The sequence below is a fragment of the Anolis sagrei genome, chromosome X (assembly GCF_037176765.1).
Source record: "Anolis sagrei isolate rAnoSag1 chromosome X, rAnoSag1.mat, whole genome shotgun sequence".
Lineage (NCBI taxonomy): Eukaryota > Metazoa > Chordata > Lepidosauria > Squamata > Dactyloidae > Anolis > Anolis sagrei.
This window is the reverse complement of record NC_090034.1, coordinates 64434098-64461164: the sequence shown is the minus strand read 5'-3', so window position 1 is coordinate 64461164 and position 27067 is coordinate 64434098. Positions and strand designations below refer to the sequence as shown.

At 41.7% G+C, this 27067-nt stretch overlaps 1 protein-coding gene across 2 annotated transcripts; it reads right to left on the bottom strand.

Annotated features, from left to right (window-relative positions):
• Positions 1-1919: 1919 nt before the first annotated feature.
• On the bottom strand, positions 1920-27067 carry SRSF4 (serine and arginine rich splicing factor 4). Of its 2 annotated transcripts, XM_060784653.2 has the most exons (6): positions 26855-27066; positions 17340-17482; positions 16354-16466; positions 13566-13780; positions 11958-12047; positions 1920-3334 (listed from the first exon to the last, which is right to left on the bottom strand). In XM_060784653.2, exons 1-6 carry the CDS (start codon positions 26959-26961, stop codon positions 2515-2517), a joined length of 1488 nt encoding a protein of 495 aa, XP_060640636.2. In that variant the 5' UTR covers positions 26962-27066; the 3' UTR covers positions 1920-2514. The 2 variants fall into 2 exon arrangements, with proteins under 2 accessions (XP_060640636.2, XP_060640638.2); XM_060784655.2 differs by lacking the exon at positions 11958-12047 and having other exon boundaries at positions 26855-27067.

The window sequence follows — 27067 nt, the reverse complement described above, 5'->3', positions numbered from 1 at the left end:
TTTCTGGCCTACAACTCCAAGAAATCCCAGCCAGTTTACCAGCTGTTAGGATTTCTGGGAGTTGAAGGCCAAAAACATCTGGGGACCCCAGGCTGAGAACCACTGATCTAAGGTGACACCAAGATATTTTGGGTGGGAAAAGTGTTCGAGCTATTGGCCTTCCCAGATAGCTTTCATGTCCTATTGGCTTTATGGTTATGTAGGTGGAGAACACATGCTCGTGTCTTGGCAGGGTTAGGCTTCAGGTAGTTATCTTTATATTAGCTGGAGAGATCTTTCAGGGCATCAGTAAGTTGATTTTCAACTGTTTCAAAGTCTTTTGCTTGTGTTGTTAGGCCAAGGTCATCAGGGTATATAAAGCTCTTTGTGAGTGGTGGTTGTGGCTGATTGTTAGTAAAGATGTTAAACAAGGTTGCTACAAGAAAGCTGCCTGGGGGGTAGACCATTCTTCTGCCTCCTCCATCTACTTTTCCTGCCCTGAAGCTCCACATAGAAGCTGCAGTTTTCTAGGAGTGTCTGGACAGTTTTTGTAAAATCATAGTCCCAAGTAATACGGTAGACTTTGTGTAACATTTTTCTATGTTGCACCATGTCATGGGCTGCCACGAGGTCCACAAAAACTGTTCCCGTAATGCAACCTTTATCATATCCTTCCTTCTCATATCCTTTCCTTGGCAGCAAGGCTAGATAGAAAGTGACTTATACAAGTGTCTTGTGTGGGAAGGCTTTAGATTTAAAAGGTCTCCTTTGCACTAGAACTCAAAGGTTCACCAAGTAGAACCAAGTGCAAGAAAGTGAAACCTAGAGTTACAGAGCAAAGTGAATCTGATCATATTCTTGATTCAATATAATATGTGGAGTTTCTACACAAATCTTCCTATTTCCCTTCCCCAAAACACTAACTGAATTGGCCTTTTGCTGATCCTGCTATAGTTAAAATTGTTCCCAACAGAAATAGGTGTTAAAGTTTGAAACCCTGGTTGATCTGTTGCAAAACGTTGAGGTCTACAAGATCCCAAGGGTTTGCTGCAGATTAAGAGAATGGCTGGTAAGAGGAACTAATAATAATAATAATAATAATAATAATAATAATAATACTTTATTTATATACCGCTCCATTTCCCCGAGGGCACTCACAGCGGTTCCCAAGAAATATCACAAAACATACAGAGTAAAAACAACATAACCATAAGATTAACAAACAAAATATAAACATAAAAATTGTCGCCATAACACACATATATTAAAAATAATCCTGCCTGTTCAAGGCAATTAAAATTTTAAAAGGCCGGGCCAAGATTTGTGCAAGCCCAAAAATTCTAGGGGCGCGGGAATTAAGCGCAATGCTATGGTCTGTGGCTGTCCATTCCAGGGCCGATTAGAGGAAAGAATCTGGGTAACTGGTAAGAAGAATAAGGCCATATTAAACAATGTGTGGGGCTGAGTTAGAACTGGTCATTTTCAAAGGCTTGTTGAAACCACCAGGTCTTCAAGCTGTTACGAAAGGAGGAGAGGGATGGGGCCCGTCTCATTTCCTTTGGACGGGCGTTCCAGAGACGGGGGGCCACCACTGAGAATGCCCTCTATCTCGTCCCCACCAACCGCACTTGAGACGGTAGTGGGACTGAGAGGAGGGCATCCCCAGAAGAACTTAGAGCTCGCGCCGGTTCATAGAAGGAGATGCGATCGCGGAGATAGGTGGGGCCCAAACCGTTTAGAGCTTTATAGGTCATGACCTGCACCTTGAATTTGGCTTGGCAACTTATCGGCAGCCAATGAACTACTCTGTTTGGACTGCCTGTATGGTCTTGTTTCTTGTTGTATTATGATTCAATTCAAATATTTGTCGGTATTTATGATTTATGAGCATTTCTTTAAAGGATAAATCAGCGTAACTTAAAAACCATTACAACATGTGGTCAAGCAAAAATAGTCTTTATTCAAATTTAATGGAAACAGGAGCCACTGTACTCTTCAATGTGGGAGAAAATTAAAAAATATATAAAACAAGGATATTGTCACAATACCAGAGTGGAACTCTACTTTCCCCCTTTCCTTCCTTATTATTTACTGCAGATACCTATGACTTACTTACTGTGCTATTCATAAACTCTACAAGTCCAAAGTATTAAAATGAAAAAGGAATATGAAATTTAAGACTTTTGCACTTCTCACTAAATGACATACATCAAAGGGGGAATTGTTGAAGTTATCATACCTACCTAGAAGTCATCACTCCTGTCTTAGAAGCCCATGAAACTGTAGTGCTCATTCTCTATGGCTATACTGGAAACCAACTGTGTGTGGTGTCCAGATGAGGTTGGTAAACCTCAAGAACCAGAAAGGGCAACAGAGAGGGAGCACCAGACCGAACAGGTACAGACACACAGGGTGCGGGAGGGGGAGGTATTAAAATGTACAGCAGTGATGTGTTCTACTCCAATCACCTCTGCTACAACTACCAAACATGTACAAAAGACTTTTCATAGAGCTCTAAGTGTGGCTGCAGCAGGTTTAAGATCTGGAACGAGACCGCGACCTAGACCGGGAATGTGATCTAGATGCAGACCTAGATCTAGACTTGGACTGGGATCTTGTTTTGGAAACTGATTTGGATCTGGAGCGGGATTCTGATTTGACATTTTGTTTAGACTTGGAATTTGATCTTGACCGGGATTTACAACTGGTGTCCATTTCCTCACCCTCGCCTTTTGATTCCTTTGCAGTGGGTTCTGCTTTTACATCCTCCTTTTCCTTGGATTGAGACCTGGACCTGGACCTAGACCTGGAACGCTCTTGATCTTCTCTCTTTTTCTTCTTACTGCTGGACTTGCTGTCCCCTTTACTTCGCCTCTTGCTTCGCTCGCTTCTGCTCTGACTCCTGCTTCTGCTCCTACTGGCATCCCTGCTTCTCTTCCTACTTTTCCTTTTATCCTTACTCTTGCTACGGCTACGGCTTCTGCTCCTGTTCCCTTCCTTGCTCCGACTCCTAACCTTGCTGGGACTCTTTTCTCTCTCTTTACTCCTACTGCGCCTTACATCCCCCCTCTTCTCCTCCTCCTCCTCTTCTCCTTTCTCTTTACTACCACTCCTACTCCTGCTTTTACTCTTACTCTTTTCCTTGCTGGGACTTCTGCTCTTTGCTTGGTCATCGTCATCATCATTGTGAACCACATCCTCTGGTTTGTCTTTACTTTTACTTCGGGATTTCTCCACACTTCGACTGCGGCTCCTGCTTTTATCATCTTTACTTGGGCTCCTGCTTTTTTCTTTTTGTCCTCTGCTATGACTTTTGCTTCGACTGCGGCTCTTGCTTCTGGAATGGGATCCAGACCTGACAAGCATAAACAAACAGAAGAATGGTCTAAATCTTCTTGCAATGCTTAGCAGTATTAAAATCCTACCTAAAATTCAACAGTCTGCCTTGTGCCACTCAAACATAATGCCAAATGTGCAACATTTTGGGGTTTGGCATATCTTCTCTACAAGAAATACAGTAACTTTCCACATTTCAAAAACTCTTTCTTAACTGCTCTAACCAAAACCTTTCTAATGTGTACAGCACCACCTGCAGAAGCCAAAACAACCAGCAGCTGGCAATTCCAATCCTTCAAGCAAGCGGTGGGCAAGTGGAAGGGACGGGACGGGGTATTTTCTAAAGGCTTTCCTCTCCTTACCCAGGGCTGTGGGAACAAATTTTACTTTTAAAAACATTAACCTTAAGTATTGTCGAAGGCTTTCATGGCCGGAATCCCTGGGTTGTTGTAGGTTTTTTTCGGGCTATATGGCCATGTTCTAGAGCAGGGGTCCCCAAACTAAGGCCTGCGGGCCGGATACGGCCCGCCAAGGGCATTTATCCGGCCCGCGTGGCCAGGGGCGGTTCAATAATTACGCAAAGTAAGCCATTTGGCCAGGGGCGCTGCGAGCGAGGGACGCGGGAAGCTAGCAGAGACCAGAGGGACCCTGCTGGTGGTGGTATCGAAGCCTGCTGCTCCTCCTCCTCCCATCCTCCTCCTCCTCCACCTCCACTACCACCACCAGCAGGGTCCCTCTTCCTCCCCGCCCCCGCCTGCAGCTCCCCAATCCTCCCTCCTCTCCAGACGTGGGAGAATATGGGGTCTGGAGGGTGCAAACGGGTGGCGGAGGGACACGGGGGTTGGTGGCTGGGAGTGGAGTGAGGAGGTCGGTGGGAGAGGTCGCCTCCGGATGCTCTCGCCCCGCCCGCATGGATGGCCCCTCCCACTGCCGACGCCCCCTGTCACTCCAGGCTTGAGAGGGAGACAGGGGCGGGGACAGCTCAGCTGGCCACCACCCCCGCCAGTCTCTCTGGTAATGGGGCCTTCCACTCCTCCTCCTCCCCATCCTCCGTCCCTTTCTCCTCCTCCTCCTCAGGCCAGGGATGCCAAGGGCGAGGGGGGAGGAAGAGGAGGAGTAGCAGGCCCCGTTATCAGGGAGACTGGCGGGGGTGGTGGGCAGCTGAGCTGTCCCCGCCCCCAGCTCCCTCTCAAGCTTGGGGTGACTGGGCGGCAGCGGCAGGAGGCCCATCCATGGGGGCGGGGCGAGAGCATCCGGAGGCGACCTCTCCCGCCGACCTCCTCACTCCACTCCCACCCGTGTCCCTCCGCCACCCGTTTGCACCCTCCAGGCCCCATATTCTCCCACGTCTGGAGAGGAGGGAGGATTGGGGAGCTGCAGAAGGCTGGAGGGCCTCAGGTGGATGGCCAACTGTTAGGAGAGCTTACATTGTTTCTTTCTGCCTGGGAAAAGTGAGTGGGGTTCCATTATTATTATTATTATTATTAACCAGAGCTGGATGGCCACCAGCTCTGGGCTTGGATTGTGTCTTCCTGCCTAGCAGGAGGGGGGGGGGGGGTCGACTGGATGGCCTTCAGGGTTCCCTTCCAAATATCTTAGTCTTACAGTAGTAGTAGTAGTAGTAATAATAATAATAATAATAATAATAATAATAATAAATTTCTATCTTCCTGTCTGGCAGAAAGAAGGGGGTTGGACTAGATGGCTTTTGGGGTTCCCTTTCAACTGCTTTAGTCTAATAATAATAATAATAATAATAATAATAATAAATCTATAATAATGATGATGATGATGATGTATAATAGAATAGCAATTCTATCTTCCTGCCTGGCAGAAAGATGGGGGCCTTTGGGGTTTCCTTCCAACTGAATTTTATAATAATAATAATAATAATAATAATAATAGTTTTCTGGAGTGACTGTAGGAGCAAAAAAAACACACCTCTTCCAGTATTTTCTGTTGGTCATGGGAGTTTTCTGTGCCAAGTTTGGTTCAATTCCATCATTGGAGTTCAGAATGCTCTGACTGTAGGTGAACTATAAATTCAAGCACTACAACTCCCAAATGTCAAGGTCTATTTGCTCCCAAACTCCACCAGTGTTCAAATTTGGGCATATTGAGTATTCTTGCCAAAGTTGGTCAAGATCCATCATTCTTTGAGTCCACAGTGCTTTCTGGATGTAAGTGAACTACAACTCCAAAAAACAAGGTTAATGCCTATCAAACCCTTCCAATATTTTCTGTTAGTCATGGGAGTTCTGTGTGCCAAGTTTGGTTCAATTTCATCACTGGTGGAATTCCGAATGCTCTGATTGTAGGTGAACTATAAATCCAAACACTACAACTCACAAATGCCAAGGTCTGTTTCTCCCAAACTCCACCACTGTTCAAATTTGGGCATACTGAGTATTTGTGCCAAGTTTAGTCCAGATCCATGGTTTGGGTTCACAGTGCTCTCCGGATGTAGGTGAACTACATCTCCCTAAATCACTGCCAATTCCTCCCAACCCCCTCCAGTATTTTCTGTTGATCATGTGGGTTCTTTGTGCCAAGTTTGGCCCAGTTGTGTAATTTGTGGGGGTCTCAGTGGTCTGTGGTAGTCAGAGCTGATTTTTTTTGCAGGTACTGCAAATCCCATAATCCGTTGTCTATACTCCCCCAAACATATTGTTTTTGTGATTAATCACTATGCTTTAATTAGATTCAATTTGTAACAATAAAAATATATCCTGCATGTCAGACATTTACATTACGATTCATAACAGTATTTATTTATTTAAGACATTTATATCCTGTCCTTCTTGCCCCTGGAGGGGAACTCAGGACAAATTATAACAATTAGATGCCAACAACAATAATAAAAAACCGATAAACATTAACTAAAACATCATCAGTAGCAAAATGTCAGTTACGAATTAACAACAAAAATAATTTTATGGTTGGGGGTCACCACCACGACATGAGGAACTGTATGTACGTGTCCTGGCATTAGAAAGGTTGAGAACCCCTGATCTAAAGGGAGGGAGTCAAGCCCTACAATAATAACTATTATTTAATACCTTATAAATGATTTATTATTATATTATACGTTATTTATTATGTTTTTTATTATTAGACCTCATTGGGAAATTATTTATATTATATTAATTATGTTATTTATATTATATTATGTATTATGATTAGGCCTCATTGGGAAGCCAGCCAGAGCAGGAAAGTGTCCAGTGGTTTTTTATTTCTGTTAATCCCACAAATGAACATTACATTTTTATTTATATAGATTTATTTCCTATATTTATACCCTGCCCTTCTCCCCCTGAAAGGGGACTCATGCTTACATATTCCAAAAAACCACTTTCAAAATGACAGAAAATATATATTTTTTCCTCATTTTCATTGGAACTATTTTATTTTCAGAAATGCTAAAGCTATCTTTTTCTATGTATTCCTATATTGCTTTCAGCAGCCTATGGTTGGGTGTGTGTAGAGTTCTCCATTTATTTATGGCGGCCCCATGAATTTAATAGGGTTTTCTTTGAGAGGAAATACTCAAAAATAGTTTTGTCAGTTTCTTCTCTGAAATAGAGCACCTGCTATTCATTTGTGGCTTCCCATCCAAATACTAACCAGAACTGGCCCTGCTTAGCATTCCAGGTCAGAGACATTTAATCTTTCATTGACTTTGCCAGGTATTATTCTTCTGTACAGTCGTCTCTGTGACCCCTGTGACCCAACCTGGACAGGCAGTCCCCAAGTTACAAACACATTATGTAGTTTTGTCCTCACTGAGGGTTGAACAGTAAACATATTCATGGATTCCCTGCTGTTATATTAAGACCTGCTGTGACATGCTTGAAATCAAAATTTCATTTATTTGTAATTAGAAATAAATATTTCACAACGTATATTACATATTGTTTTTGTGATTAATCACTATGCTTTATGTTCAGATTGTAACAATAAAAATACATCCTGCATATCAGATATTTACATTACGATTCATAACAGTAGCGAAATAAGACATGTGCAGTGTGCATAGGAATTTGGTCATTTAAAAAAAAAAAAAACTATAGTCCGGCCCTCCAACCGTCTGAGGGACAGTAATCCGGCCCCCTGTTTAAAAAGTTTGGGGACCCCTGTTCTAGAGGCATTCTCTCCTGAGGTTTCGCCTCCATCTATGGCAAGCGTCCTCAGAGGTAGTGAGGTCTGTTGGAACTAGGAAAATGGGTTTATATATCTGTGGAATGACCAGGGTGGGTCATTCCAAGATGAACTGAACCACCTAAACTGGGCTTTACAGGCCAATGGATACTCCAACCCAGACATCAAAAGAGCTGCAAGACCAAGAACAAGCCACGAGAGTCAAGACAAAGATCCACCCAGAGGAAAAGTGTTCTTGCCATACCACATAGGGAAGCATAGGGAAGCTGATAAGGATACACAACATACAAACATACAGACCCGCCAAGAAAATCCAACAAATACTACGTTCAGCAAAGGACAAGAGGGATCCTCTCACTTCTGCAGGAGTCTACCATATACCATGCAGCTGTGGACAAGTCTACATAGGGACCACCAAATGCAGCATTGCCCAAACACGAATCAAGGAACATGAAAGGCACTGCAGACTACTTCAACCAGAGAAGTCAGCCATAGCAGAGCACCTGATGAACCAACCTGGACACAGCATATTATTAGTGAACACAGAAATGCTGGACCACTCTAACAACCACCATGTCAGACTACACAGAGAAGCCACTGAATCATAGAATCAAAGAGTTAGAAGAGACCTCATGGGCCATCCAGTCCAACCCCCTGCCAAGAAGCAGGAATATTGCATTTAAATAACCCCTGACAGATGGCCATCCAGCCTCTGTTTAAAAGCTTCCAAAGAAGGAGCCTCCACCACACTCCGGGGCAGAGAGTTCCACTTCCGAACGACTCTCACAGTCAGGAAGTTCTTCCTAATGTTCAGATGGAATCTCCTTGCTTGTAGTTTGAAGCCATTGTTCCGCGTCCTAGTCTCCAGGGAAGCTGAAAAAAAAGCTTGCTCGCTCCTACCTGTGGCTTCCTCTCACATATTTATACATGGCTATCATATCTCCTCTCATCCTTCTCTTCTTCAGGCTAAACATGCCCAGCTCCTTAAGCCGCTCCTCATAGGGCTTGTTCTCCAGACCCTTAATCATTTTAGTCGCCCTCCTCTGGACACATTCCAGCTTGTCAATATCTCTCTTGGATTGTGGTGCCCAGAATTGGACATAATATTCCAGGTGTGGTCTAACCAAAGCAGAATAGAGAGGTAGCATTACTTCCCTAGATCTAGACACTATGCTCCTATTGATGCAGGCCAAAATCCAATTGGCTTTTTTTGCCGCCACATCACATTGTTGGCTCATGTTTAATTTGCTGTCCACGAGGACTCCAAGATCTTTTTTACACATACTGCTCTCGAGCCAGGCATTGTCCCCCATTCTGTATCTTTGCATTTCGTTTTGCCTGCCTAAGTGGAGTATCTTGCATTTGTCCCCGTTGAACTTCATTTTGTTAGTTTTGGCCCATCTCTCTAATCTGTCAAGATCGTTTTGAATTCTGCTCCTGTCCTCTGGAGTATTGGCTATCGCTCCCAATTTGGTGTCGTCTGCAAACTTGATGATCATGCCTTCTAGCCCTTCATCCAAGTCATTAATAAAGATGTTGAACAGGACTGGGCCCAGGACAGAACCCTGCGGCACTCCACTCCTCACTTCTTTCCAGGATGAAGAGGAAGCATTGGTGAGCACCCTCTGGGTTCGTCCAATTTAACCAATTACAGATCCACCGTAGTTTTGCCTAGCCCACATTGGACTAGTTTCCTTGCCAGAAGGTCATGAGGGACCTTGTCGAAGGCCTTACTGAAATCCAGGTACGCTACATCCACGGCATTCCCCGCATCTACCCAGCTTGTAACACTATCGAAAAAAAGAGATCAGATTAGTCTGGCATGACTTGTTTTTGATAAATCCATGTTGACTATTAGCGATGACCGCATTTGTTTCTAAGTGTTTGCAGACCACTTCCTTAACAATCTTTTCCAGAATCTTGCCTGGTATCAATGTGAGGCTGACCGGACGGTAACTCTTATAGAAAAAGGAGATCAGATTAATCTGGCATGACCAGTTAAATCCATGTTGACTATTAGCAATGACCCCATTTGTGTCTAAGTGTTTCCAGACCCTTAACAATCTTTTCCAGAATCTTGCCTGGTATCGATGTGAGGTTGACCGGACGGTAATTGTTGGGTCGTCCTTTTTTCTCTTCTTGAAGATTGGGACCACATTGGCCCTCCTCCAATCTGCTGGAACTTCTCCTGTTCTCCAAGAACTCTCAAAGATGATTGCCAATGGTTTCGAGATTACTTCTGCTAGTTCCATCAATACTCTTGGGTGTAGTTGATCTGGCCCTGGGGACTTGAACTTATTTAGAGTGGCCAGGTATTCCTGGACAACTTGTTTCCCAATTTGGGTTTGGATGTCCTCCAATCCCTCATCCACTCCATCTTGCTGAGGTTGAAAATTACTTTCTTTTTGTGAGAAGACCGAGGCAAAGAAGGCATTAAGTAGTTCTGCCTTTTCCCTATCCCCTGTCAGCATTCCACAAGCATGTGGACAATTTCAACAGAAAGGAGGAAACCATGAAAATGAACAAAATCTGGCTACCAGTATTAAAAAAAACTCTAAAATTACAACAGCAAAACAACAGAGGGAAAACAATCAGGGACATCTAATCACCTCTCAACAAAAAATTACCCCAGGCACTGCCAGGCCATCAAATGCTAATCAAGGTGGTCAGTTGAAACATTCACACCTAGCTCCAGCAGACAAGAGTTCTTTGTCCCACCCTGGTCATTCCACAGATATATAAACCCGTTTTCCTAGTGCCAACAGATCTCACTACCTCTGAGGATGCTTGCCACAGATGCAGGTGAAACGTCAGGAGAGAATGCCTCTAGAACATGGCCATATAGCCCAAATAAAACCTACAACAACCCATTACCCTTAAGCACACAAAAAGAGTCTTACACTTCCTGATTGGCATTAGGGACTTTGGGTCCTCCAAAACAGTTCTGGGCAGACTGCATTTTCCGCCATCCCTGTACTATGTTGTATGTACTTATGACTTGTAAGCCGCTCTGAGTCCCCTTCGGGGTGAGAAGGGCGACATATAAATGCCGTAAATAAATAAATAAATAAATAAATAAATACTACCAAACACAAAAGGATTGCTATGACATGATCAGATCAGGGACTAGGTCTCAAAGCTAATGATGGAATCAGAACTATCAGAAAGATTCAAAAAGTCCTTTAAAGCAGTGTTTCTCAATCTTCCAAAGGCCGCGGCGTCTTAATACAGTTCCTCATGTTGTGGTGACCCCCCCAACCATAGTATTATTTTTGTTGCTACTTAATAACTGTCATTTTGCTATTGTTATGAATTGTGATGTAAATATCTGATATGCAGGATATATTTTTATTTACCAGAATAAATTTACCACAAATACCCAATACGCCCAAATTTGAATACTAGTGGGGTTGAGGGGGTTGATTTTGTCATTTGGGAATTGTAGTTGCTGAGATTTATAGTTCATCTACAATATAAGAAGATTTCAAACTCCACCAATGATGGAATTGAATCAAACTTGGCACACAAAACTCCCAAGACCAACAGAAAATACTGGAAGGGTTTGGTGGGAGCTGACCTTAAGTTTTGAAGTGGTAGTTCACCTACATGCAGAGCACTGTGGACTCAATGATGGATCTGGACCTAACTTGGCACGAATACTCAATATGCCCAAATGTGAACACTGGAGTTTGGGAAAAACAGACCTTGACATTTGGGAGTTATAGTTGCTGGGATTTATAGTTCACCTACAATCAAAGAGCATTCTGAGCCTCACCAACAATAGAATTGGGCCAAACTTCCCACACAGAACCTCCATGCCTTGATGGGAGTTGCTGGCATGAGCCTCCCTCCAGCCTCGCATGCTCTCCCTTGCCTGCACATGCACACCATGCTGCCATGCACCGAGCACGCCTGCTCTCTCCTCCCTGCTTGGAGTCTCAGAAACAGCCCTCCCCTTGACTGAGTGTAGGAGAGCTTTTGGTGGGAGGATTCACAGCCTGTTTCCAAAAAGAGGAGGAGAAACTGAGAGATCTTCAGCCTTCTCTGCCAAAGGGGTTCCTAAGACCATCTGAAATATATGTTTTCTGATGGTCTTGGGCGACCCCTCTGGAACCCCCTCACAACCCTGTTAGGTGTCTCGACCCCCCAGGTTGAGAAATGCTGCTTTAAAGGATCAATGTAATAACCCTTGTCTAGGTCTTCTTGTAAGTGCAGGCAATTAAAATACTGGTTGCGTGACGATGTAGAACAAACACGCATAAACTATCCCATCTCCATCCCATAATGTTTCTAACTTATTAGTAGATCACTGTATAACCTGCAAATTGCTGTGAGTTGGTGGGGGGAGAGGAACATAGCAAAGTGAGGATTCCCAGTATAATACAAACCAAGAGACTGGGAACAAAACGTCAGGCTTGTTGGTGACAATTCATCAATATTGTTTGAAGTATGCTTATAATGCAATAAATGTATGTTTATTGTACCTGGATCGTGATCTGCTTTTCGAATGACTGCTTTTGCTACTGCCACTGTGGCTCCTGCTTTTACGAGAGTGCCTGCTTCGAGAGCGAGACCTAAAAGTCAAAGAAGGATTGCTACAGATATAGTGTCTTTACGGTTTTGGTAGAATCACAGAGTATAACATATCAAATGCCTATCAAACTGAATGAAACAACATACAAGCTCCCGATAGCATTTTCTAAATTCCCCATGCTAAGAAAAGCATGCTAATATTGTCCTCTCAAAAGCTAGCTTTGATACCTGAGGAAATGAGATGGAAGTCACATCAAAGGAACTATTAGAAAAGTAAATACAAGCTTGCATGCAAAAAGAAACCTAGAGAGTGACTATATAATATAGTAATGACAAAGATATTAAGGGGTCAAAAAGCTTCAATATATTTTGTGCCAACAGAGAGGAATAACAGTGTGTTGCCTGATTGGTTTTGCCCTTACTAATCTGCACACAATATGGGATATGATCTTGAAAGCTAAGCATGGTCAGCCCTGATGCTTGGATGTGGGACCAGCAACAAATATCAGGTGCAGTAGGTTATATTTTAGAAGAAGGAACTGGCAAAGAATACCTCTAAGTATTCCTTGCCATAACTTAACAGGTGACTTGAAGGCACATATGTGCACACAAGTGAAATTAAATATTCCTCTATGTTTTTGGAGGAAAACAAATGCTGTTCCACTTAATTGTTAGCACTTACAGAAAGTTGCCACTGATTTCTGTATCTATCAAGAAAAACCCTGGGATAGGACTAGCATGGAACTCAGTACTCATTCTTGTTTCTCTGAGTCTCACAAAAAAAGACTTGTATTGTAGAAGTCTACATGCATAAAGAATACAACCCAAGGAAGTTCCTACGTCAACCAAGCAATGAAACAGGAGGATGGGATTCTATACTTCATGATAGCCATGTATAAATTTGTGAGAGGAAGTCATAGGGAGGAGGGAGCAAGCTTGTTTTCTGCTGCCCTGGAGACTAGGACACAGAACAATGGCTTCAAACTACAAGAAAGGTGATTCCATCTGCACATGAGGAGAAACTTCCTGACTGTAAGAGCTGTTCAGCAGTGGAACTCTCTGCCCCGGAGTGTGGTGGAGGCTCCTTCTTTGGAGGCTTTTAAACAGAGGTTGGATGGCCATCTGTCGGGAGTGCTTTGAATGAGATTTTCCTGCTTCTTGGCAGAGGGTTGGACTGGATGGCCCATGAAGTCTCTTCCAACTCTTATCTATATTGGATTAACAGGTACTATATACACCAAGGAATCTTAATAGCTTAATACTCACTTAGTGCCTCATATGCAATGATAAACCCATGTTCAAAAGCTTAGTTAACTGGTTATTCCCATTTTAGAGACAGAAAACAATATGACTGTGCACTGATTGAACACAGGAAGGAATATGTTGACTTCAAGAAGAGGCAATCCAACTACATACCTGCTTGGGATGTTCTAGACAGATTTCCTGTCATTGCCCAAACCCATAAGAACAACTTCACAGTTTTGTAGTGTTTCTGGAATGCGGTAATGTATTTTAAGCAACAATTATCAAATGATTGGCCTACCAAGGCACATGCCTACCTTGAATGAGTTCGACTTCTGGAATAGGACCGGCGCCGCCTGGACCCAGGCCTATCTTCTACTAGCCTTATTTTTCTACCATTGACTTCTGTCCCATCCAGCTTTTCAAGAGCTCTTTTCATGTCAGAATAGGATTTGAACTCAATCACACCTTCATTTTTTCTGCCTTTATGTGCGTCAGCATATGTCACTTCACCTGCTTGACGCATGTAATCCTAGAAGATGACAAAGCATTGAGTTTGAAACGTATTTGCCTTCATTTTGATTCCTGTCCTTATACTATTAGATTCTGCAACTGAAAAGCAGGTTTAATTTATATACCTGTAGGTGTGCATATAATAAAGATTAAATTGATTGATGGCTTTTTAATTCTCTTTTCAGGTATATAAATTTTAAGCTTTCATGATCCACTGAAAGTTTTGCTTACCAAAAATGCACCTGTGTGAAGCACATCAAATCTAACCTAAGGTCTAAACAAGAAGAACTACTGCTATTATATTTTTCACTGGAAGTGGGAAAGATATGGCAGACAAATTCAGTGTAACGAAATATCTAATTATAATTTATGTTTTTAATATGTTTATGAAGGTTAATATATTGCACACACAGGCCAGCTTAGCTACAGCTGCTTGGTTGGTGTGTTGCCATGCTAGAAGAGTTTGCAGTAGAAATGTATATATTTCAACAGAGCTCAGGAGCAAAAGGGGGCGGAGCTAACTGCCAAAAGGAAGAGAGCGGACATTTTAGAAATGTTAGCCAGTTTTTGGCCAGCTGAGCCAAAGGAAGGTTGGTTCTAGCTAGGTTAGAGCTAGACCAAGGAGTTTAAGGCCTTCTGTCTGGATAATTAGAGTTTTAATTGTACCAGTTCTGAATTAAGAGATAGCTTGAGAGCTAAGGGAAAGGAATTCCCAGTAATATTTTGTGTCGTCAGTGGGACAGCTGAAGTAAATAAAAAGCAAAACTGTACCTAAGGTCAGTCAGTAGAACTGAGGATAAAAGTGTACTTTGGGGGACAAAGGCACACTTAACCTGTTGCTAAAGTGAAGAAACTAAAAGATTATATTTACCCAGTCAGAAGACTGAGAGAGAATATAATTTTAAAGTAAAGCAAGTTATTAAAGTCAGCTTGGCAAGAAGATAAGCCATTCTGGAAATTATATAGAAACTGTTTCAAGTGTTCATGATATAAAAGTCAACTGTAACTATTTATTTATTTATGATATTAATAGCCCGCCTTTCTCAGTCTTATGGAGACTCAAGGCGGGTTACAGGTTGGCACAATTTGATGCCATACATCCATAAAAATACAATTAAAAACCATCAACATAATGATATAAAAACATATATAAAAACCATTAAAACATCTAATCATCAGTGTCATCTTGTTAAAAGCATTTCCAGAAACATTGTCTAGCCACTCCATGTTCATCAATTCATAGTTCTATGTTATCTATTCCGTTGCATTCTAAAAAGCTTGCTCAAAGAGCTTGCTCAAAGCTTTTTTTTTTTTGGAAAGTCAGGAGGGAAAGGGACGATCTGATATCCCTGGGGAGGAAATACTGAGAAGAAACTACTGTGTAACCACTAAGCTTTATGTGCCTGAGAATCCTTAAATAAATATTTCTTTGTTCAATTTCTTATAACAAAGTCATGTGTCAAGTTTCTGAAGTGAAGATTTACTTCAAGGATGACGGCTGAAGATATTTTGGAACAGTTTATGGTATCGATTTACACATATTAAAGTCTCACCAGCAAGGAATTTTAAAAATCACTTTCATATAAGCCTCATAATAATCTCACTCAAGCCTCTCCCAGGCAAGCCTTCCATACAAGCCTATCTCTCTCAAGGCTCACACAAATATAATATTAAATATAATAAAGAGCTCAGCCACACACCACCACTATCTTATTCTCCTCTTCACCCTATTTTATTTGTTGGATGTTCGAACCTTTTTACACTCGACATGGTGAAATTTAATTCCAGATAAGCATGCAATGTGGTCTGTGGCCTCAAAACTAAATTCTCAATTTTCTTATTAAAATTTGACTTTCATTGGGTAGTTTTTCTAAATTCATAACCACATGTGAGGTTACGTATGGGTCTCTGTATTATCTCCGTAGCATCTTCTTGCATTTAAGAGTATAAAGCTTCTGAGGCAATGATAATGTATATGATACATAGCAAAATATGCAAGGGGCCTGAGCCTCAAACTCAAGGAATTCTTCCCTTCTTCCACACTGTCCATTCAAATAGTAGAGCAGTTTGGGACAGCATTTCTATGAAGAACAAGTATCGTAATAGTTTTCTATTGGTTAGCCCACAGGACAAGAAGTAGTCTTCATCAGAGCTCTACAATTTATAATCTAACTAGGGGTCAGCTGTTTTTTGGTACAACCACACTACCAGGATCACACAGAGAAATGCCATCTTTTTCTCTTGAGCATCTGAAAATATCTGTAGTGTGCCCTGACTGGAAACAACTGCACATTTGACTCCCACATGCCCTGGGAGTCAACAGTGCTATGGATTTTGAAGAGGCACAAATAGGTGCCAAGACAAAAGGTGTCAAGATGAAGGTGTGTCAAGCGAACCCTTGTCGTGACCACCATCCTGGAAACATACATCTTCAATGCGACAGACCATGTGGATCCAAAATAGGTCTCTACTGCTACTTTTGGACCCACCACAAAGACTCTACCCTTGGAAGACAATCATACTCAGCTATTGATAGACACTTTATATTTTCAAATCTGTATCACCACTGAGAGAAGCAAAAAGATTGCATACCTTCAAGTCCTGCCAACTGCAACGGCTTGACAGATTTTCAACGATCAATCTGTATTCAGTACGGGTTGGAGGACCGTACTTGTCTCTTCCACTTCTTCTATAACCATATCCACCTTTAGAGGTGATAACAGATGCAATACTTCAGCTAAGGTAGTGAAGTCAGGGATAAATATACACTCCACAAAAATACAAATAGAAAACTAATCTACCAAGCAGTCAGTAGTTACATTTCATTCCCTCACCCATTAGTCTAATCTAATGCTCATTTTTTTAAAAAAAGGTTACAAGTAAAACATCTAAGAAGATCTGTGTGTATCTAAAACATAAGCACATAATTATAAATTTATTTATTATTAAAACTGAACATGCAACTATGTTAAAATTACAGCAAAATAATAGTTCTGAAAACATAATAACAACCAAATCACTATATCAGTTACTAATGTTACTTACATTGATTTAAAGTTTTCTGAATATCTGACATGAATAAAGGTTTTCAGGCACCTATTTCAGTTTAATCACATCTGTCTCTAACCCTTGGGGTCCTCACCACCCAGGTCTAATGGGAAAAGGTTGCGATCGTCAGATGGCTTCCTTTTTTGGTCAGCCAAGGGCCACAATGGTCAAAGAGCCACTCATGGAAAGGTAACCCAGGGTCAGCAAATGGAACAGGCAGTCAGTCATCTTAGCCTCAAAGGACTCTTAATTAAAACATTGAGTCTTTGTTAAGTCTATGTTAAACAGTCACATCACAAATAAACCAGTCATATATTTCCAAAATAAAATAATGAATATTAAAGCTCAATTAATTATGTTTAAAAATGGAATATAAATTAACAATATTACTTTAATTAAAAATAGCAGTAGTTACATTGCATGTACATTTATATATATGTGTGTGTGTGTTTTTTCTTGAAATTACAGTTTTAAAATAATACATTTTATATAGACAAAAGTCACCGATAGAAGGGTATGTTAGTGCTTACTGCGTCCAGAACCATAACTGCTGTCACGACGAGGACCCCGGGCATGCTCAACAATTACACGCTCCCCACAAAGATCTTTGCCATTTAGCTCATAAACAGCATCATCAGCATCACGCACATCATCAAACTCAACAAAGCCATACCTAGAGGGAGACAAAAGCTGCTCGAGAATCAACAGTGTTAACAATTACCTCAGCTATTCACCCTTGGCAGTGGCATGTACCTTCACAAACTAGACAAAGCAGAACTAAGTTACGACAATTATCTATTTTCACACACCACTTCAGAAGATCCATAACAACACGACCCATACGGCAAAATGGAAGCTGACAGTTTTTCAGAAGCAATCGACATAGAATCAAGATACACTTATAAAATAGCAGCTTAAGAAATTGCAAGACAGAAGATTGCTCCAACGTACTATTCTTGTCTAGTAATGCCTTTGTAGTGTTGTAATAAATAATCTGGGACAAATTATAAGGAACAAAGATGCAACACAAAAATGTACTTTGGATTTCTCCCTTTTTTGGGATTCCCACCTTTTGTTTCTGTATTTTGCCGGACAGGGTGGCTATGGCAAAGCAAGAGGTCTACATGACTGGTTGGGATGAGCAAGGCTGAGGAAATAGCCCTGGTGCTGCAGCTGCAGGGTAGGAAAACCTAACCCTAGAACAGGTATGAGCAAACGTCAGCCCTCCAGGTGTTCTGGACTTCAACTCCCACAATTCCTAACAGCCTATTGGCTGTTAGGAATTGTGGAGAAGGCAGGAAGGGTGTGTGACATTGGCAGTCCCTTTTTAAGTGCTCCCATGCATCTAAGAACAAGGGAAGAGGATGCTCAGGTCAAGGCAGGCCCCGCGCAGACACACATAACGGCAAGCTCTGAGTTCCTACAACAAACAAGTGTAAAATATGGTTGTGGTGGGGTTTAAAAGATATTCACATTTTTCCCACTTTCAGAGAGGTGTTATGCCCCAACACTTGAGATAATGGAGGGCTTTCTCCAGTTGTTTTTTGACCAAGCCAACAGAAAAGGTAACAAAACCTCTTGCAACAAAGAAATAGATCAAGAAAGGTTTGTAGTATTTAAACCTTTTAAGATTTCCCCTCTAAAATTACACCGTAGCCATTTTAAGTTATATGTGGCTCATTCACTAGACAGAATTAAAAAGTAAAAGATATTCCACTGGTCCTGAAAAGCAAATAAAAAATTTATCTTGTTTTGGGACCAAGTGATAACCCAAATCTATGCAGGATTTAGTATCCATCTCTACAGTTAGGAAAATCTAGAACAAGACACCTCAAACCATCAAATGTTTGCCAGCGAAATAAATATACAGAACACTAGAGCAACTGTTAACTTCTGTCTTCGTGGTCTGTCTTTTAGCAAGTAAAGAGAAAATAGCTGACATGGCTGCTACTTCCCTACCAAGCCATAAGAGCTGTGATTTTAAGGTAAGAAAAACATGTGATCACAAGAAAGTGACTTACAGCTTATAGTTTTACTTACAGCAGTTTGGGGAAAATCTTAGAATTTTGGGTTTGCAATTTAGTAAAGCCCAGGACTTCTCTGGCCGAGCATTTAAAGACCCCTCTCTAAATATAAACTCCAGAATTCTACAAGAGGCAGCCATGGGATTTAATGTAGATGCACACTCCTTTCCTACTCTTAGGCTCTAGTGTGATGAGATCCATATCTGAAGAACTGCCAGCAAAAAGCAAAACAAGCTCTCCACCACACGGTAAACAAAGATGATATGGGCTGAGTCAACTATTGGGATTAAGAGAGACAACAAGAGACCATGCTTCTTGATATCAGGTAACACTAAGTGCCATTAAATATTTTAAAGGAAAGTTAAAAAATCTCTCAGTTCATAATTTTATAATGCCTTTTGGTTGGCTTTCTAAATTAAGCCAAAGGCAATTCAGCTTTCTTATTTAAGATATCTCACCACGGCACTATCTGTTGATAAAAACGAGTGCTTCTGTGAGGCAAAAAGCTCTGATGATAGTAGTATCATTACTGATAGGGTTTCCCATACCATACAGGATTTGATGAGGAGCTAGATCAAATAACCCAAACAGCATACTGGGTGGCGGCGGCAGCAGTGGGGTTGACACTGGTGGAGGTCTCCCAGAGACAACAATAGTACCACAGTTAGTGCTCACCTATACTGCGAGTATCTTTTATCATGAAAATCCCATAATACAATCCAAAATGTAGCAAAAGACAGTGCCAGAAGATGATATTCCCAGACTGGAAGGCACTGAATCTGCTACTGGGGACCAGTAGGGAGGTAGTACAAATGGTGCTGTTGCTAATGATGCCATGGACTCAAGACAAGAGAACATTCAGCTCATGACATGCTCAGAGCTAAAAGGAAAACCCAAAGCTATACACCACATAGAGCAGCATGGAATATGAAAAGCATAAATCAGAGAACCTAGGCAACAGAACATATAAACATAGCAAAACTTGGGGTTAGTGAACTAAAGTCGACAGGAATGGCACATTTTCAATGAGTATTTTAATCATTAAATGATAATCTAAAATGAAATTAACAGTGAGGAGAGGTGTAGTAAAAGGATATGATGCAAAGTCAGACATCAGGGAGAACCCATAAATATAAACATAATCCATGTTTATGCTCTAAGGCTGGATCTAAACTGCTATGTAATCAAGTCCAATGCAGTTAATCTGCATTCTGAAACTAGATTATATTTATTATTATTTATTTACAGTATGTGTATACCGCTTTTCTCACCCCTATGAGGACTCAAAAGCAGTTATATGGCAGTGTAGATCCAGCCTAAGATGTCTCCTACATCCAAGGAGCCCTGTGAACCCTATCGGTGATGGATATGGAGCAAACTTGGCATAAATAATAATGATGATGATGATGGTGATGATGATGATAATTGTGTTTTGAGGAGTATAACAAAGTCAAAAACATATGAACATAAAATATATAGAAGAAATTACATAGAAAATACCACAAACCATTTAAAAATGCACCACAGATACAGAATTGACATCTAGTAGTAATAGAATGTAAATCAAAACTCATGGCTGAAAGTTAACTGGATAGGCCAGCCGGAAAAAGATGGATCTCCAATTGCCTTTTAAATTCCGACAGCAGTTTTAGCTGTCATAGCTCTTCTGGCAGGTCATATCACAATCGTGGGGTGGCTGACAAAAAGGTCCTCTGGGTGGCAGCTGCCAGTCGGGTTCTAGCTGGTTGGAGTAAAGCATCCCCCAGAGAACCTCTGTGCCCTAAAGGGTGGATTGTGCAGGAGAAGGCAATTCTGTAGGTAACCTGGACTCAAAGCATACTCATCATGACCGACACAAAATAGTGCAGGGGTTTGGGGAGGGGGGAATAATTAACCCAGGATGATGGGAGTTGAGTTCACCCAGCATCCAGAGAGCCCCATGACTTCCACCAATGATGGATCGGGACCAAACTTGGCACACATACATAGGGATGATCTGAACTTAATATTGCTTATTTCTAAATAGACATGGCTATGATGTATTGGAAATCATGATGGTCTTCTGCATCTCTATTCAGAGATGCTTTCATAGGATTTATTATAAACTAGCCATCCCCTGCCACGCGTTGCTGTGGCCCACTTTGGTGGTCATGGGGATTCTGTGTGGGAGGTTTGGCCCAATTCTATCGTTGGTGAGATTTAGAATGCTCTGTGACTCTAAGTGAACTATAAATCCCAGGAACTGCAACCCCCAAATGTTAAGCTTCTATTTTCCCCAAACTCCACCAGTGTTCACATTTGGGCATAATGAGTATTTGTGTAGAGGTTGGTCCAGATCCATCACTGTTTGTGTCCACAGTGTTCTCTGGATGTAGGTGAACTACAACTCCCAAACACAACATAAATGCCCACCAAACCCTTCTAGTGTTTTCTGTTGGTCAGGTGAGTCCTGTGTGCCAAGTTTGATTCAATTCAATCATTGGTTGAGTTCAGAATGCTCTTTGATTGTAGGTGAACTATAAATCCCAGCAACTACAACTCCCAAATGACAAAATCATTTTTTTAGTGAAGGACATAGATTGGGTTGTTAGGTGTCTTGTGTCCAAATTTGGTGTCAATTCGTCCAGTGGTTTTTGAGTTCTGTTAATCCCACAAACGAACATTACATTTTTATTTATATAGATTACAATGATAGCTGCCCACCATTAATATACGTTATTGATTTGTAAGTTTTAAATGTCATTTTGTGTTTATTGTATTTTAATCTGCTTTTACCACACTGTGACTATTTAATTGTTTTTTAACTTTCGTATTGTGCTTTTTAAACTTGACTAAGTGTGGGGTTGTTATTGCCTTGAGTCCCCATGGGAAGAAATAAAGTTAATAACAATAATAGTAATAATTTGCGTATTTATGTTAGGATGTCATTGACACTCGTAACTGTTGGATAATCCCTGTTATGATCATTAATACTAAATCTTTTCCCCAGATCCCATTCCTACTCAAGTCTTTGCAAAGTGGCAACAGCCCATTCATCTGAAGAAGTAGGTTACAACCTGTTTCTTCCAAATAAGTATTTTAATCTTAAAAATGCCCAAGATTGTCCCTGCTTTCTATGGATGTGCCATCCAACTTGTCAATTGACTTATGGCCACCCCCCTCAGCTTTACATACAAAACCATTCAAAAATCAAACTTGAATTTGGGAAGGACCCATGGTTCAATGACAGAGCACATGATTTGCATCTCTGTGACCAAAGCGCCACTGACAAGTTGAAAGTCACAACCCTTCATTCTCTTGCTTGCACAACTGCATCCAATGGAGATGTTCGTAGACTGGGCGATCCATATTGAAATTCCTATTCATCCACACAATTCACTAGCTCAGGGGTCCTCAAATTTTTTAAACAGAGGGCCAGGTCACAGTCCTTCAAACTGTAGGGGGGGCGGATTATAATTTGAAAAAAACATGAATGAATTCCTATGCACACTGCACATATCTTATTTGTAGTGCAAAAAAAAATACAATAATGAAAATGAACAATTTCAACAAATATAAAATTATTAGTATTTCAATGGGAAGTGTGGGCCTACCTTTGGCTTATGAGACAGGATTGTTGATGTTGTTGTGTGCTTTCAAGTCGTTTCAGACTTAGGTTGACCCTGAGTGAGGGCCAGGTAAATGACCTTGGAGGGCCGCATCCGGCCCCTGGGCCATAGTTTGAGGACCCCTGCACTAGCTGATCCTGCCTCAGTCACTCAAGCTGTCCTACTTTCCAGGGTCGCATGCAGCTTAAACTCACTGGAGAAAAGGTGGGCTATAATAAAAATTAGGAAGAAAGGACATGTAGGAAGTGTCATGTCCCTGGTTTAATCACTCACACATCAACACATCAATCACTCACACATCAACACAGAGGTGGGAAAGACTGAGGCCCCTTCTACACTGTCATATACAATCCTGATTATCTGCTTGAACTGGATCATATGGCAGTGTATTTATTTATTTCCTATATTTATACCCCGCCCTTCTCCCCCCCGAAAGGGGACTCAGGGCGGCCTAACAAAAGCATCATACGATGCTAGCATCATAATAACAACCACAGTACAATCAAAATATTAAAAATTAAAACAACAATTAAAACAATTAATTAAGACACATCAATTTAAAATCGAAATCCAAAAACCCGTCCGGGTCAATTCATTGCTATAATAACTCAGGACTATGTCTGTTCTCATTTTTATTGTATTTTAAAGTTGGTTGTATTGTTTTAATCTAATGCTGTAAACCGCTCCGAGCCAAATTGGGAGTGGCGGTATACAAGTCAAATAAATAAATAAAATAAGTTGTGTGATCTTCTTCCACTTGCTGCTCACTGATCAAACGCTTGGTCCCATAACCAGGTCTTGATTTTCCTTCTAAAATACAAGAGGGAGGTGGCTAATCTGATATCTATAGAGAGGGCATTCCATAGGCGGGGGCCCACTGCTGAGAATGCCTTGTCACTCACCCCCATCAACCATGTTTGCGATAGTGGTGGGATTGAGAGCAGGGTCTCTCCTGAATATCTTAAACTTCGTGATGGTTCGTGGCAGGAGATACGTTCGGACAGCTAGTCTGGGCCAGAACAGTTTAGGGCTTTCAAGGTTAAAACCAGCACTTTGAATTGTGCTCGGAAGCTGATCGGTAGCCAGTGGAGTTGGCGTAACAAAGGAGTTATATGTTCCCTGTACGTCGCTCCGGTGAGCAACCTGGCTACCGATCGTTGGACTAGTTCAGTGTTTCTCAACCTGGGGGTCGGGACCCCTGGAGGGGTCGCAAGGGGGTGTCAGAGGGGTCACCAAAGACCACCAGAAAACACAGTATTTTCTGTTGGTCATGGAGGTTCTGGGTGGGAAGTTTGTCCCAATTCAACTGTTGGTAGGGTGCTCTTTGTTTGCAGATGAACTATAAATCCCAGCAACTACAACTCCCAAACGTCAAGGTCTATTTTCCCCAAACCCCACATTTGGCCATATTGAGAATTTGTGCCAAGTTTGGTCCAGATCCATCATTGTTTGAGTCCACAGTGCTCTCTGGATGTAGGTGAACTACAACTCCCAAAACTCAAGGTCAATGCCCACCAAACCCTTCCAGTATTTTCTGTTGGTCATGGCAGAACTGTGTGCCAAGTTTGATTCAATTCCATCGTTAGTGGAGTTCAGAATGCTCTTTGATTGTAGGTGAACTATAAATTTCAGCAATTACAACTCCCACAGGACAAAATCAATACCCTCCCCCAATCCCACCAGTATTCAAATTTGGGTGTATTGGGTCTTTGTGCCAAATTTTGTCCCGTGTATGAAAATACATCCTGTATATCAGATATTATTATTATTATTATTATTATTATTATTAATAATAATAATAATAATAATAAACTTTATTTATACCCAGCCTCCATCCCCCCAAGTGGACTCGGGGCGGCTTACATAAGGCCACACCCATCAATACAGTGAACACAATATAAACACAAAAACACAACAGATAATTTAAAAAAATAAATTACATAAAAAGCAAAACCATATGTGCATTACTATTCATAACAGCAAGAAAATGACAGTTATGAAGTAGCAATGAAAATAATTTTATGGTTGGGGGGTCACCATAACATGAGGAAGCGTATTAAGGGGTCGTGGCTTTCGGAAGGTTGAGAACCACTGGACTAGTTGAAGCTTCTGGGCAGTCTTCAAAGGCAGCCCCACGTAGAGTGCGTTGCAGTAGTCTACTCAGGATGCAACAAGAGCATGGTCCACCGTGGCCAAGTCAGACTTCTCAAGGAAAGGGCGCAGCTGGCGCACAAGTTTTAATTGTGCAAAAGCTCTCCCAGCTACCACTGAGACCTGGGGTTCCAGGCTCAGCAATGAGTCCAGGATCACTCCCAAACTGTGAACCTGTGTCTTCAGGGGGAGTGTAGACTCATAAATTCAGTTCAAAGCAGATAGTGTGCAGGAGAAGGCAATTCAGTTCAAAGCAGATAGCGTGCAGGAGAAGGCAATTCTGTAGGTATTGCAGTTTCTCAAGTCACTCCTGACACGACACAAATCTGTTTTGATAATTTGGAGTATAAAAGGGGTCTTAGTTTACAGGCCTGAGCCAACTTCAGTCCATTTTCTAGGTGCTTTGGACATGCACTCTCAAGCTGTACATTGTATATTTTAATTTGGATACCAATGCTTTTATGTCAAGCTGCTTTGAATCCCCTTTGAGGAGACAAAGTGGGATATAAATAAACACAATAATAGTATACAGTGTTCCCTCGCTACTTCGTGGTTCGCTTTTCACAAAATCGCTGTTTTGCGGTTTTTCAAAAAATATGAATTTAAAATATACAAGTAGCGAGGGAACGCTGTATACCTGTAACCCGTGAGAACAGGTCTCGCGCTGCCCCGAGGAGGGGGCAAGCCAGGAACCCCTGGTGCTTTTATGTCAAGCCACTTTGAGGAAGTAAAATGGGATATAAATAAATATAATAATAACTGAATATTTGAAGTTGAATTGCAATGCTTTAGTTGTGAGCCGCTTTGAGTCTCCATATGGAGAGCGAGAGAGCGAGATATAAACATAAACAATAATACCTCCACTGCTCCTATCTCCACTGATCTCCTATGCTATTTCATTTGTATATTTAAGTTGTATTGCAATGCTTTAGTTATGAGGCGCTTTGTGTCCCGTTTGGCAGAGAAAAAGTGGGGCATAAATAAATATAATATATTATATAATAACAACATATTTTATTGTATATTGATGCTTAAGTCAAGTTGCTCCGAGTTCCGTTTGGGGAAATAAAACGGGGCAATATATATTTGTATATTCTATGTTATACTGCAATGCTTCTGGTTGTGAGCCACTTTGAGTCTCTGTATGGAGAAAGCAGGATATAAGTAAACATTACTATAATAACTGTATATTTTAAATTGGATACCAATGCTTTTATGTTAAGCTCCTTTGCGACTCATTCGGGAGAGATAAAGCGGTATTTAAATAAACATAAACATAATAATAACAACATAGTATATAATAATAATGTGGGAGCCCCCAGTGGCGCACTGAGCTGCTGAGCTTGTTGATCGAAAGGTCACAGGTTCGATTCCGGGGAGCGGCGTGAGCTTCCGCTGTCAGCCCTAGCATCTGCCAACCTAGCAGTTCGAAAACATGCAAATGTGAGTAGATCAATAGTTACTGCTCCGGCGGGAAGGCAACGGCGCTCCATGCAGTCATGCTGGCCACATGACCTTGGAGGTGTCTACGGACCACACTGGCTCTTTGGCTTAGAAATGGAGATGAGCACCAACCCCAGAGTCAGACATGACTGGACTTAATGTCAGGGGACTACCTTTACCTACGTATATAATAATAATATATAATAGATACATAGCTGCTTTGACTCCCATTTGGGGAGATAAAGTGGAGTATAAATATAACAATATATAATAATATTTTAAATGGTGATGCTGATGCTTTTATGTCAAGCTGTTTTGATTCCTCTTTCGTGAGAAGAAGCGGGGTATAAATAAATATTATATTATAATATATTAATAACGTATTTTAAATTGGATACCAATGCTTTTACGTCAAGCCTCCCTTGAGAGAGATAAAGCGGGGGTTTAAATAAAAATTATATATAATACACACATATATATATATATAATAATCCTTTGGGGAGATAAAGTGGGGTATAATTATATATAATAATATATCAAATGGTGATGCTGATGCTTTTATGTCAAGCCGCTTTGCGCCTCCTTCGGGAGAGTAAAGCAGGGTATAAATAAACAGAATAATAATAACAATAATAATAATATTTGTATACTTTCAATGGTTATGGTAATGTTTATATGCGGGAGCGAGCGGGAGAGGGAGCGGTTGGCGCGCGGGAAAGCCGGGCGGGCGTGGGCGCATGCGCGGTGGATCGTGTGGGCCGCGCTGAGGGGAGGCCGGGCCTAGCTAGGCCTTGGTCGGGGAAGCCTTGGCCTCCTCACCCGTTCTTGAGGTCGACTTCGAGGATCTTCCCGTAGCCCTTGAAGAAGCGCTCCACGTCCCGCTCGCGGGCCTGGTAGCTGAGGCGCCCGATGTAGACGCGCGGCATCCTGGGCTCTCTCGCTCTCCTTCACGCGCCCGCGGAGGGGGGGCTCCCCTCCCTCCCTCCTACCGGCCGCCCTCGCGCAGAGCCGCGCCGGCGCACTGACGCCACG